The following is a 14,676-nucleotide window of genomic DNA, read 5'->3' as shown; positions in this document are numbered from 1 at the left end:
TTATTTCATAAATAAACGTTAGTACAAAAAATAATCTTGTTAATGTTTACCAAACCGTTATAAACGTTTAATAAAACGTTATACGATACCTTCAGGCTCGGTTACACCGGAACGTATGTACCTACACTGCACTTTGCAGTCATGCAGTCATTGTGATATAGCTGAAGCTTGCGTGTGTTGATGTGGCTGTGCTTCACGTTGCGTTGCGTACGCAACCGGTAAGTCGAACCTATATTTAACCCAGTGGACATGAATGACTAAAATAGGCAGCCCTCCACTGTGGCTAACACGCGGAACAGATTCTTCCGCTATCGATGGCCAGCTGTGTCGCGCCCGGCCCGACTAGACGTGCGCGGGCGGCGGCTGCGAGGCGGGCGGCGGCTGCGTGATGGCGCGCAGCGCCTGGTGGTCGCCGTGCGCCGCCAGGTCGAAGTCCGACCCCGACAGCGACGACGACAACAGGTGGTTCCACGTCGGCTCGACATCATCTGTATTTAACACCCACCATTACTACTATGTCTAAAACGTATATTCTTATATTTGATATGTGAAAGAAATTCAATAACTACCAAAATAAAATAAAATCACTTCAATTCATAAGCTGTCCTAAATCTACTTTTAACAGTGAAGCAGTGTACGAAGCTATTGTAAAATGCAAGTTTATTTATTTAGGCTTTAATGCAAGCGTCCAAAAAAACCCTGATTGCTTAAAATAAAAAATTGTACTTCTCTCTCATTTTACACATACAAATACAGAAACCAACGTGATTGCTCAGTTAGCACAATTATTAGATATTTTAAGTGTATTAGTGTATAGAGGTAAGAAGTTATCATTATTAATTAGACTGATTTATATTTGATTAAATAACTACTTTTCCAACCGCCTGAGATAACTGGTAGACAAGTTAAAGCTGTTGGGATAAACAACAATCAAGAATTTAAAATTTAACTGTATGTCTGTCGTACAATATAAAAGTTAGGTACACCACTTCAAACATAGGACGGGACCGGATACCAAGGAACGCCGGATACATAGACAGACGGCCAGCGTAGATTTAGTAGTAGACAGAACCCCGTAAAAACACCAAGCACCGTCAATACAATGTCTGGCGCAAAGAAACTGTGATCAAAACCAATCAAGCGTTAGGGCCGCTACACGAAGCCAAGCCGATCGCACGCTAAGTAAATGTTAAATAATGTATGTATACTTAAATATGAATAATCATTCCTTTAATTGTTATCAGTCAACCCACACCAAACTATAGACAAGCAACCTCCAGGTGAAGTAAAGTCGCCATCAGATATATCGGAGCGGCCAAGGTGCTCAATATATCTGAACACGCCCTCTACCGCCTTGACAATAGAGGCGTGTTCAGATATTAAGGTTCTTATGGCGACTGTACTTAATTCAAACAGTATTCCGGACCTATGTGGTCATGTCATACCAGACATACATATCTATTTTTGAGACTACTGCGTTCAGTCAAGTCCAATTTTATAGCAGTAGGTAAGACGGCAGTTATCATTATGCAAATAACTAAAATGTAAAAATAACATGTAATGTCACCTAGTCCCTACTCATCAACCACATTGATGGTTCTCGCGGCGCACGGCGTTGAATGGAGGCTGTCAGTCTTCTTTATTTTCTATACAAATCTAAGAATAAATGGTGCTCCCGAGCTGAACAATCTAATACAAACTTTAGGTGTCAAGTAAGGGCACATTTACATATGCTTGGACAAGGTTATATAAGTGTATACGCGGCTCAAGACCTCTTTCTGCAAGGGTGTGATTCTAAATCCCTTGTCAAATAAGTTTTGTGTTAATTGTGGGTGGGTTCGTGCATGTTAGCTAAAATAGCGATGTTTTATTGCAATTTCAAGTACCATATACTTATGTTAAATTAGTATAATTAATCATTCGTGGTCTTCATTCGTAAATTGAACCACACATCATCCCAAACATGCAGTTATTTTATAAAACTTAACATTGGAAAACTCACTCACGGCAGAACTACTCACTCCAAAATCTCGAACCTGTTACTACTTTAAACCAAATCATTAGCATTATGAAGCTAGCCTTAGTAATAAAAACATGTAAGCTACTTGCGAATAACATCCACTTAAATGTGAACACATTTAGTTGGGCGCCATCGCATGTAGCTCAATGAGACTGCATTGGATGTGAATGGTACACAAAAACTTCGAGTAATCATGATAATATTAATATTATATACAAAACCAAGCAGATTTGAGCAAGCTGGCATGTTACAACATATAATGCATACTTTATATAAATCGTTGGGCATATTAAGTGTCCTAGTTAGAATCTAGTCTAAAATATGTTATGAATAAGTTTTTGGCAAAAAATAAATTTTTGGTACAGGCTTTTATCGCTGAATGTACTTTTCTTATGACAGACAACTAATACTCATCGAACAAATTCTAAAAACCCCTAACACAATTAGGTTGCGTTGTTTCATCACAGAGTTCCTATGGCCACCTCCTGTCTCCATCATCAGATCAGTTCGACAGTACCATATTATTGTATTATCATCAGAACTACATAAGCTGCCAATTTTCATGACTCTACGATCCTTGGAAGATGGTTAAATTAGTTACCTTAGATTCCATTACATAGTTACATACAGGTCGACCCAATAAAAGCTTGTTAACATACTATAATATGGCTGTATATATGTTTTCAATTTAAGCTTGTATATCCTAATATCCAAACATCTGATGGTATAAAATACCCTAAGGATATATGTCATTCCTGAAGGGTAGAAAGTCAGCATACTGATTTCAGCGAATGTGGTTGGTGTCTTCTAGAAGATGATATTGTTTTTTTTTATTTATTATTTATGTATAGACGGAATACAATTTTTAATGAAATGATTAGGACACTTAAAGTGCGAGCACTGTAACGTAATGTAACTAATTTTGAATAGTAATAGGGTCCCGTTTTTACCCTTTGGGTACGGAACCTTAAAAAGGTACATATTAAATTAAGAAATACCGATAAAAACGCAATCCCTCATCTGTAGCGTAAAACAATGTACATATATGTTTCTTGGATTTTTAGGAGTGTGTAACAATAGGCCACCAATCAAAACTCTAGTAGCATCAAACACAAACAACACAGTCTTTCAATAGTTTAAGTTCACTGAGGTTTATAAAAATCGAGTTAAATTCATTAGCAAACAGTCTGAAGAAATTGCGGTCTATGCAATTCGAATATAGTATAGGAGTTGGTATGCACGGAGTACTTTACTTTTCTCTGCGAGTGGCGTCATATCATATGGCTCAGCTCTTCGTCCCCGTTTATAATTAAAATAGAACAAGTCTGGATATTCATTTTATGTTACAAGTACAAATCAGTGAACGTAAACCGTGTTAGTAATAATAACATATAATATAAAAAGCATTCAGCCAGATACAATACCGTGACCGCGTGTTAGCTAAACGGGCGTGTCGAGCGGGAGGTGACCTGGGGGCCTGGCGCATGCGTCGCCTGGGGTGGGCGCGGGCGGGGGGCCGGAGGAGCGCCCGCGGCGCGGCAGCGAGCGCGCGCGCGTCTCCTCCAGGATGAAGCTGTTGATGACGTAGGCCTCGCGCCGGATGCGGTCGCGCAGGTCGCCCGACATGTCCGGGATCGCCCACCGCACTATTATCATCACCAGCGCCACCACGTTCTGCGTGCCAAACAAATTGTGTGATACATCAATGCCAAGGCTCAATGGCATAAAACGTGCAATCAGCAACAGGAAAAGGTAAGCGGGAGAGGTGTCCAAAATTATATGCACCGGGTGCCCGGACCCTTATTCTCTTGACAATCAATGTGTGCTCAGATTACTTTGAACACCTAGACCGCCTAGCAACTTCTACTCCTTGCTGTTGCCGGAACTATTTACACAAAGCGACTCCCGAGTTGCAGGTAAATGCTGTATAATTAATTCAGGTACGAAACAAAAACGATAAGCATGTATTGTCATCGCCATTCATTTACTCATTTGGTGGCTAAAGAGACGAAAATTGATCAAAATGCTAATAATAAATAATTAAATATAGAATTAAAGAAGACATGCTTAAAAGTAAACGTTTAAAAATATATTACAAAATAGACGTACAGTAGGATCGTATAAATAAGTGTTTACCTCAAAAACCACGATAAATGCGAGTCTAGCGCCCATGTTGTGCCAGTAGAGGTTGCTGCGCTCGTAGTTGTGGTCGTCGCCCGAGTGCCAGTAGCCCGGGAAGCTGTACAACAACTATAGCGTCAGTACACACACGCCACGCCATGCGCCACGCGCCACTAATTAACCACCAAATAATTTTATTTATTTATTATCCTCAAGTATACCACATACATACTAGTCCATTTTTTTTGATGACCCAGTGGGAATCCCTTATGGATCCCACTGGCCCGGGAGAAGCCCTGTGGGTATGTCCGACTTCCACGGACTAAACCCCCTGGGGTGTTCCGCCGCGCGCTTTGTAGGCGGGGTTTCGGGAACTCGATTGTAGACCTCCAATACCCCGCCGGCGATGCTCTTGCGAGCTCAACATATGGGGTTGCTCTAGCAGCTTACTCCGCTGAAGACACCTCGGAACACTTGAGGGTCTTCCAGCTCGAAACCTCTTCAGGCGAGTGATGGAACTCCCGACCCATCACCCGCAGGTTCCCGTTAAGGCGGCATTAGCCTTGCTGCGAAGGCTCTTCTCCGCCTACCTGGCCTCCTTCGGCGCTGAGGGAGCGAGTTCGCGTCGTCCTCGCGCGATCGCTCTGCGGCTTCCTTTTGTGTCAGAACGGTGACGCTAAAGGAAGCCACTGCCGCCCATGCCTCTTCACTGCTAATCATTCGGCGTATTAGCGCCGGCAGTGAGAGGTCTCCTCCTACAGCCGCGGACAGGGCAGCGCGAGGCTCCGCCCACGCAGGGCATATCTCGCGCGTGTGTTGGGCCGTGTCCACGGCTCTTCCATCACAAATACATACTAGTCCAACACTAACCCGTTTCTGACCTTCGAGTTAAATTACAAAAAATAACGAAATCTATGCACTTTTGCAGCGCGCTTTACTTTCATATAAGTTTATTATGGCCGCCGCGCCGGTCACAAACTGTCACAATCTTCTATATGTATTTAATTATAAAGGGGGCGTGCATGATCTATATAGGGGACAGCACCTGCTCAGAGGCTGCACCGTTACAGATCGCGATTCAGTCTCCCAACGGTCCAACGGTAAAGAGATAAACGTTAGCCTAGTCGAGATGGTTCACCTGCACATGGTCTGGTTGTAGCTGTTCTTGGCGTTGGGCGGCACGTGCTCCAGCACGGTCACGTTGAAGTCGGCCAGCGTGTGGTTCACGTAGTGCTCCAGCGAGCCCGCGTTCGCGAACTGGTACACCAGCCGGGGGATGAAGTCCGACGTGAACGCTATTATGAAACCCTGCCGATACCAAATCGTGTCTTTATTGATTCATATCCTGAGTTACTTGCCACATGTGTTAAGAAGCCTGTGTATTAAAACTACGCTTGTTTCCTAGTTACCATACCAAATCTGTTTTATGTCCTGTATGAAATTATTAAATTAACTACAAAACACTGACAATAGACAATATACGTACAATATCAAAATAGTTTTCGCGCTTTCGATTTTAGCTTCTTCGACCTAAAACTCATACATACTACTATCTAGGTCACAGGTTGCTTTTCTCAAACATTCATAGTAACAGATTTGATTTGACTGGTTAATAGTGATTAGGAAACTAGCCTGTTATTACAGAGGAAGTGGAGCCAATTTCATATGTCTTACACCACCTTATAGAAACAAAAAGAGTGTGCTTACGTTAGTGATGATGCTAAGTTTCCCGATGGAGTCGAGGATGCGGTACCAGACGCCGATGTCGTTGACGCGCTGCGGCACGGGCCGGCGGTAGCACGACAGGAACTTCTTGGCGTCCAGCCGCATCTCCAGCACGTTGTTGATGAGCGCGAACAGCGGCGCCAGCGGGAACGCCGCCACGAAGATCGTCACGAAACCGTACTGCAACACTGCGCACAAGCCACACGGTACCGTTAACCTTCACCTACTGCCCACGGAGCAGTCGCCAAGATGACAATCGTTACCGTTTGCTTACGTATCGACAAACGTTACAAAAATATCAGTAGGTGTGACAGGTGGGAACGAAAATTCACGTGATCATTTACCATATACAAGGTAATATTTCAATTTCGATTGGCGTTAACTGTCACTTGGCTCGGCCCCCATATTAAACTCGCTGCTTGTTTCCGGAGCAATTACGGAGCAAGTCAATACCAATTTTTATTAACGTAAATAAAGTTTTCTAGGATAACCTTAAAACACTAGGTCTTAATATTACGTATTCTTAATAACGGCATCACCATACTCTGACAGGCTATAAAAATATTCGATTAACAAGTGAAAATAATTTCCAAAGGTTTAAGCATTTTTAGAGGCATCATTCACATAATTATGTATTGAAGTATTAAAGTCACTTACCCATTTCTAAATATTCGGGGAAAAGACCCATGTTACCGAAATCGACTAGTTTGAAATCTTTCACCCACTGCAATGGACTTTTAATCCTGAAAACAAACGACAATTTGTTAAATATTATTAATCAGTTTAGAGGTTTTTTTTCTATTGTTTTATTAAATTTAAAATATTATTTTATCACCCGACAGCGGCGAAGCTAAAAGTGAATTATTTACAATAAGATTTCATGACAATAAGTGTATTTGGCCATCCATTCGAGGTTCGAGGCTCGTACAAACAGCAACACTCTTAACTGTCCATCGGTGCACCTTACGCCTTTTGTAATAAGGTTTACAAATTTCATCAGCGATACGATAGAGATATAAGTAAGCTTAAAGCCTTACTTAATAATAATAAGTTGTATGGGAAGTATGGTAAAACTTAATCATATGTTATAAACTTACTTATCATAAACATGTTTTCGCATAACTCGCTTAAAACTTATTATGAATGGGTTTATATTTATATATGGAGTGTATGAGCACTGTAACCTCATTGATGACTGTAGGTATGGGGATACATACTGGTTTTTCCTCCCGATGGTACGTATGATGTACCACCACTTGAGCAAGTATGGCATGAGCATCTCGACGACCGTGTTGATGAACTGCTTGCCCACCATGATGATGGCCAGCTGGATGGACAGCTCCAGCAGGCAGCCGCCCGGCGAGCACTGCCCGCAACCACGACACAATACATTAATACATACTTACTTGCTAAAATGGAACCTTTTATCGTTAACAGTTTAGTAGACATTGATATGCCACACATTCAAAAAATAGTAAATTCAGTCGCATAACAACTACATTACGTTGCCATAAGAGCGAATACACTGGATTCTTATAACTATAACACAAACTATTTCATAAATTCAATTAACCTTATTAAATTTTAGCATCAATACGTACAGTCACCAGCATAAATAAATGACTATGGGCAGCCGTGCAAAAATATCTGATGCTCCATTGGAGGCATAAGTATATGACGACACTACCTCGGTAAAAATATGTGATCCTTTGTGACCAGCAGAAATATCGTTAGTCCGTATCCGCATAAATATCGGATCGGGTCGCTTAAAAATATTTGATTACTCATAAAATTCAAAATTATGTGATTACTCTCATCTGGAATAAATATCTCTCCACTGTAAAAGCAAATACATCGGATGGACGACAGACCGCCTATTTATCTGACACGTTGGAAAATCACAAATATGTTATCGACCTTTAAAAACGAACCATACATGTTTGGTATAGAGCCATAAATTGTATAAAGTGATTTGACAATTCACGAAAAGAGTGCCGACTTGTCATTGTATATGTCTGTCTCACATTATATTCTATCATCGATTTGACGGAATAAACTGGATATAATTTTGAATTGTAACGTATTGCAATCATGAATCTAGTATATAACTCGATCTGGCATGAGGGGTGCGGGAAATGACAAAACGGGATAGTCTTATGTATCTTTCAGTAGGAGTAGCAGCGAAAGCGCTATTATTGTTTGTCCTTGTCAGTCTCACAGGTTGACCTTTTCATCATTCTTTTTTATGTAAGAAGGAGGTTTATTACACATTGTCTATTAAAAGTCTACCTGAATTATGTCACAATTTAAAATTGCAAATGAAATATGTGAGACAGACATATGCAATGACAAGTCTGCACTCTTTTCGTGAATTGTCAAATCACTTCAAACAATGTAAGGCTCTATGCTATCCAGGTATGGTTCGTTTTTGCCGATTGATGACATATTTCATAATTTCGTGTCAGATATATAGGCGGTCCGTCTGCCATCCGATTTATTTGCATTCACATTGGAGAGATATTTATGTCAGATGAGAGTAATCGCATAATTTTGATTTTTATGAGTAATCAAATATTTTTAAGCGATCCGATCCGATATTTATGCGGATACAGAGTAACGATGTTTTTGCCGGCCACAAAGCATCACATATTTTTACCGAGGTAGTGTCGTCATATACTTATGCCTCCAATGGAGCATCAGATATTTTTGCACGGCTGCCCACAGTCATATATTTTTGCTGGTGACTGTACAGTACCATCTCTAATAAATAATTTGTACCAACAGTCCCAACAGGGCCGTACAATCACAGCTTTTTAATTCATAAAATTTTACGGGCCTGATTTAGTTAAACTATGTTTTATCGCTTTCTTACAAATACATAAGTCAAAATGACAGATAAGGATAAACGATTATTAGCTAATTGAGGTTTGTAGCGCGTTTATGAATAAGGGGGATAGTATCTACGGCATAGTTTAATTCGCTTTTATCTATTAAGGTTACTAAAGACATGCCCTGTCTGGTTATAATTGAATGAAAGTAAAAAGATTAGTGGATGAAGCTGACCTCCTCCTGTCTCTGTCCGAAGAAGCGGTTGTAGGCGCCGGGGCGGCCGATGAACTTGCCCTTGAAGAAGGCGATGTAGAAGATGGACGCGTAGTAGTTGACGAACTGCAGCAGGTAGATCTTCAGCGTCAGCGAGTCGTCGAACTCGGTCTGCGTGCGCAGCAGCTCCTTCTCCGTCAGCCACTCGGCCAGGCATTGGTAAATCTGTCAACATTACCTCCGACACGTAAGTACAGGCCTAAATACTCAATAACACAGACCACAGTCGGCACGACTGAACGAATAGTTGCGAGTGGAATACCTCTTGCGAGCGTCTTATGCTGCGATTTCCGCACAAAACGACCGAGCGCTTAAGTGTTCAGTCTCCGTAGTAATTAATTATACACATACACTTCAATTAATTATACAAAACGAGCGAATCGGTGTGCATGTTACTGTTATATTAAGGTTTATGGATTGTATTGCCTGGTACACCACTGGTCAATCGGCCTTGATCCGAGGAGTCCCAAGGACAGGTATTATGAGTGATATTGATATTGAAAGGTTTTAAACCGTTGTGAACATCTAACATCCAAGTTTCCCAAATCGACACACACTACTGGGCTTTTGGCCTTCTTTTGCGCTTGTCATTTGCTATTGCAATAAACTTAATCCTTAACCAGTTGTTCGGATTCAGCAGGCCCAGGGAGCCTCAGGGAATCCTTTAAAAGGCGACCAATACGTATCACAAATGATATAGGTACTCAGTATACTCACGTAGTTAAAAATGCATATTAGGAACAAGTTGATGAAGGCCGCCGTGGCGGTGGTGAACATGATGGGGTTGTGCGTGATGAGCACGTTGTCGTGGTGGCGCAGCGCGATGGCGCCCAGCAGCGACATGCGGTACAGCACCACGCCGAGCACCGCCGCCAGCGCCAGCAGCACCAGCAGCGCCACCACGCTGAAGGACATGAGCGTGGCGGGCAGCCGCATGCGCCAGAACGGGACCATCGGCTCGCGCTGCCCCGTCACCACGTTCAGCTGCACCACAACACTATATACTACCGAATTATCATAAAATGTTTGATGCAACTTTAAATGCACTTACACTCAATTGTGCAACATATCGTATGAGAACAAGGTGAACAATTAAATAATATTTTAATATGAGTTATTGCAGTTTAAATTAGGAGGGCAGATATGCTATCCCGATATTAAGGTCTAGATTCCACATGGGGTCGAACGAACAAACGGCAGTCGCTTTCGTAAAATCCCAGTGGTAATTAGGTTGACACTATTGTGGTTACAAACAAATATGCAGGTATGGAAACGGAGAGTGAGCGAGACGGCCGCCTTAATGGACAATCCCGCGTTTACATATATGTATAAGTAGTACGCGACATAGGCACCTGCGTCCGCTTGACGTGGGCGAGTCGCGCGAGGTACTGCGGGCGCGGGTGCTCCTCGTACACGTCGAAGCCGGTGAGGTCCCAGCGGTGCGTCATCTCCGCCGAGTACCGCTTCCACAGCTCCAGGAAACACGCCCCTGCAACACCACACGTACTTCAACCCAGAGAACATACACAACACCACTACAAGCCTACCTCACGCTACGAATATCTGAACGTGATCGCGGTTCAACAACGACATGACAAGGACATATTTCAGAATAATGCCTCCCCGAGATAGAAATAATGTTATTGCCTGTAAGTGTGAAATGTGAATATGTATAAAATTGCTTATTTTGTGAAAGAGAACTAAAAAACAAGGATTGAAACATTACCAATATACAAATAAAACATTTGTACCTATACAAATAAACACATATACATATATACCAAAACCGCTACTGACAAGCGAACTTAATTAATTTAACTGTTACTAACTTTTACTAACGGCAAAGCACTGGCAAACAAAAATTTAGTTTTAAGAAGTTGATCCCTTTAGAATTTAGATGAACAAGAAAAACTGTTACTAACTTACTTGCATTAATTCAGACATCAAGCTGCATTACTAACGCCCGCAATATAAAATGATATAATTTAAAACTGCGAATAAAACTTCAATTGTGTTCCCTCCAAACAAAATCGGTTCCACAACCTCTACTTACGCAGAGCAAACAAGTTAGTTTTTAGAACATATGAATGCTAATTAATAATACTTGCTTGAATCTTATCGTCTCACAAACAATGAGGATAAGAATCATAAGAATGCATTTACTTATTATATATGCTTGGTATTGTGTTGGTATTCAATCGCATAGCGGCAGACGGCGGAACTTTTAATTAAAGTAGCGTAGCGAAATATGTATAACTTTTTGTAAATTGCAACAACTTCAAACTTACCCCAAAAACTCATGAAGATGGCAAAAAACACAGTGGTAGGGTTATCAAATAGATAAGTGATCCGTGCCTGGAGGCAAGTGGTCTTCAGATCCCAGTAGTCACAGTAGTAGTCGCACTGCGGGCACATCTTAATCGACGAGTTGTAGTTGCAAACTTGCTCGCTGGAAATAGTATGCATGTCCGTTATTTAAAACAACGTTTTTGAATCATAACATTCATAACTCACATCCTAGAACCATACAAATTACGGTAACTTTAATGTCACTTTAAAGTGCAAGATTTATAATTTATATACATAGATATAATTTTATGTGATTGTGAATAGTTGAATACCACTTGTTTGTTAACTTCATACCTCGGACTGTTTTGGTACACGGTAGCAGCCGAGTATATGAAGCAAATGAGTCCCACGAGAGAGGCCGGAATCAGCATGTTGGTGTAGAAGCCGAGCCACGCGAAGTACAACCCTGCCACCAAATAAAACCATTAAAACTATCAATTAAACAGACTTTTGTGAACAGTATAAACAACTGTAGCGTGTCTAAGCAAAATATTATATTTGAATTAATTAATACAGAAATTACGTTATTTTCATACCTATTTTGACGCCGAAATAGTCTTTGACATAATCTAACGGTTGATATTTGAGACATTTGGACACGCTCGCCCACTCCGTGTAGAGTAGGTGCCGCATAGATCCCGGCGTCTTCAGGTCGCCCTGCCGGAACAGACAACAAACATTTATTACCATCTGTACACAATATAATCTTACGTATGTCTATTAAGGGAAGGAAGCATTTATTAACAAAATATATTAACCAATTAAAACACAAATGACATATTGTCATGATGTACTGGTCAATTAGGTACCTACACCTAATTTACATAATTATAACACCCTAGGGGTGTGTTTTATTTACACGAGCCGGAACAACAACTTTGGTATTAGTAATAGATTGCAACCGCACATGGTAGACTGCACTTAACTGCCAACTTACACAGGTACTGGTTGCAGCCGCAAGTGCGTAGGCACGTGTCCTTAGATACAAATACTAATTGTTCCTATGTGAATAAGAGTAAGTAAGTAGTTACGTCGTGCAGTGGATAAGCCGCGCTGTAAGTGCCATTAGTGATGAGCCGGGCGATGCCGAACGCGAACTCGTCCTTCTCGGCTTCGGCGAACCTCTTGCGGTCGAGGATGAACTGCACGATGCGCGACCGGATCGACGGCGTCCAGAAGCACTCCGCCGACGTGTCGAACCTGCAGACACACCGACAATGACACCTCAACACAACCTTCTTCAACCCTTTATGTGGCAAAGCGGGCCTCAAGGCAAAATGACACGCGCACGAGTTCGTGAATTTTTAATTTATTCATTTAATGACAATAGAAATAGGCAAGTAAAGTGTCTCTTTCCACTTAGCTCATCATTGGCCAAATTTTTTTACGTTGTATTTTTCACAACTTTATATAGGTATGTAGACTGTGTCCAAACTGTACATAATTATTAATGATCGGACACCGGTAGCATTTTATGTCAGTTTGACGTCCAACGCAATACTCTTATACCTTTAAACGAGCAATTAGTCATTACGTTGGACGTCAAAATTACATAAAATGCTATCGGTGTCCGATCATGTAACATGCATCGGTTTTTTGCTAACTAGGTACAACTAAAGTCAGTTGTAAATCCATATTTTTATATAATAAATATATTGTAAATGGTCAGGTGACAACCAAAACTCATTAATTACATTAAACAAAAATCAACCTTGTTATGATAGGTACTAGGGTGTTTAATTTTTCAGAATTTTCGATTTTCATCTGACTGCTCGAATTCTGGTTCTTCCTGATTAAAAAATATATAAATACCAAAAAAAATCAAATCGGTGAATATTTAGTGGTTGCACAACATCAACAAAGTTTTCTCAAATAACCAACGACTCTACATCGGAGGGTAGAAAATGGTTTAAGCGGCTACCATCAAAGCGGTGAGTAGGGTGATACTGAACCATCTACATATAAATCAATTTTAAAATTAATAGTTAACATGGATTTTGGTTACTTGATAAATGTTCTAATTAAGATTTTTCAGTTTTTTCACCTGTTTCCAAAGGAAAAGTGGTTTTATCGTGTTTTAGACGCAAAATTCAGTTTTCACCTCAGCAGCTCGAACAAGGGTACTTTGATTCTTAAAAACAGTGAGCAAAATGCGATTTTGCAAAAGTGAAACACCCTAATAGGTAAATACTAACTTAGTAGTCTCTGAACTTAGTAGTAATATGTAGTTAGTAAATTTTGGTTGTCACTTGAGGAAATATACTTACAAATATTCTTTGTCCTTTGAGTATATAGCCGTGAGGCGGTGCTTCCGCTCTGGAAACATGACAGGGTCCACGCGAATCTTTGACATGACGCGGTCCCATCCCGCCTCTATTCGGTCTACAAAACTATTTGTCTTCTCCGACACATCTTTCAGCGCTGAAAACTGGCCATTCAGAAATATATATATGAATAACGATACCACTATCAACCGTTTGTGAAATTTTAGTTCTCATGCCTACGGTGCATGCAGTTGGCAATCACCATTCAGTTTACTAATGACATATTGGTTAATGTGTGCTCAGCTTTTACTGTGCAAGTATGCATAAAGGTAGCGAACGGTTATAAAAGTAATAAAACCTAAATAAACGCATAACAGCAAAGTTATGTAAAACATGCAATCTATTGCAATATTTAGCTCGTCAGATGCTCCAGCATTAGGGTGGAAAGCGGGATTGAAATGAAATGTGGTATACAGAAAATAAATTTAAAATGAAACACGATCGTTGAACATTTTCACATTCAGTTAGTGATAACGGTAAAAAAATATAAAAGTCGTATTAATAAAATTAACATTAAACACGAGTTGTATAATTAATGTTAATGTTTGTTTCGAAAACAGGACCGGAAACAATTTTAGTAATAGCATTAATCTGTATTTGAATAAATCTTTAGGTGCAATGCCAAGTCTATTTTTAGTACAAAAGTATACCTGACTGATGCAAGCTACAAGCAAGTACTGTGTATTAATAATCTTACCCGCAATATTATATATTCTGTTAAAACATTATATATCTATGTTATGAAACTGAATCAAGAAGAAAGGTTAGCACAAACTGTCACTGACACTGACAATAATCGAGGGGTTTATGTTTAGTATAGGTATTATTGAGAGGAGTCTGTATGGTAGTTATGTAAGATGACGACAAGAAGCTCTGCGCGGCAAGCGCACGTTGTTAGGCAAGCCTGCTCCGCTCGCGCTCCACATCTGCATACCTTAGACATATACATTGCAGCGTTCAGTATCGCATTCGTCTTCCCACCTTTTCGTATCTTACTGCATTCCTACGGATGTACAGTATACATTTCATATGAAG

General features: G+C 40.6%; 1 protein-coding gene across 5 annotated transcripts in view; it reads right to left on the bottom strand.

Annotated features, from left to right (window-relative positions):
• Nucleotides 1–292: 292 nt before the first annotated feature.
• The window catches only part of LOC134661636 (anoctamin-1), a 28,875-nt gene continuing 14,491 nt past the window's right edge, over nt 293–14,676 (bottom strand). Inside the window, exons 6-21 of one of the 5 annotated variants that reach the window (XM_063517779.1) lie at nt 14,576–14,644; nt 13,585–13,745; nt 12,349–12,517; nt 11,854–11,974; nt 11,612–11,723; nt 11,257–11,417; nt 10,321–10,457; nt 9,686–9,952; nt 8,930–9,133; nt 7,084–7,232; nt 6,524–6,609; nt 5,849–6,054; nt 5,280–5,449; nt 4,157–4,259; nt 3,490–3,694; nt 293–488 (exon numbers count right to left, since the gene is read on the bottom strand). In XM_063517779.1, the coding sequence (XP_063373849.1) occupies nt 343–488; nt 3,490–3,694; nt 4,157–4,259; nt 5,280–5,449; nt 5,849–6,054; nt 6,524–6,609; nt 7,084–7,232; nt 8,930–9,133; nt 9,686–9,952; nt 10,321–10,457; nt 11,257–11,417; nt 11,612–11,723; nt 11,854–11,974; nt 12,349–12,517; nt 13,585–13,745; nt 14,576–14,644 (2,466 nt within the window). In that variant the 3' untranslated portion in view covers nt 293–342. Of the gene's footprint in view, nt 489–3,444; nt 3,695–4,156; nt 4,260–5,279; nt 5,450–5,848; nt 6,055–6,523; nt 6,610–7,083; nt 7,233–8,929; nt 9,134–9,685; nt 9,953–10,320; nt 10,458–11,256; nt 11,418–11,611; nt 11,724–11,853; nt 11,975–12,348; nt 12,518–13,584; nt 13,746–14,575; nt 14,645–14,676 lie in introns of all 5 variants that reach the window. The other 4 variants (XM_063517778.1, XM_063517783.1, XM_063517782.1 and 1 more) reach the window with 4 other exon arrangements.

This window comes from Cydia amplana, chromosome Z, assembly GCF_948474715.1.
Source record: "Cydia amplana chromosome Z, ilCydAmpl1.1, whole genome shotgun sequence".
Lineage (NCBI taxonomy): Eukaryota > Metazoa > Arthropoda > Insecta > Lepidoptera > Tortricidae > Cydia > Cydia amplana.
Note: the sequence above shows the minus strand (reverse complement) of the source record. Positions and strands in the feature narration are given on the sequence as shown.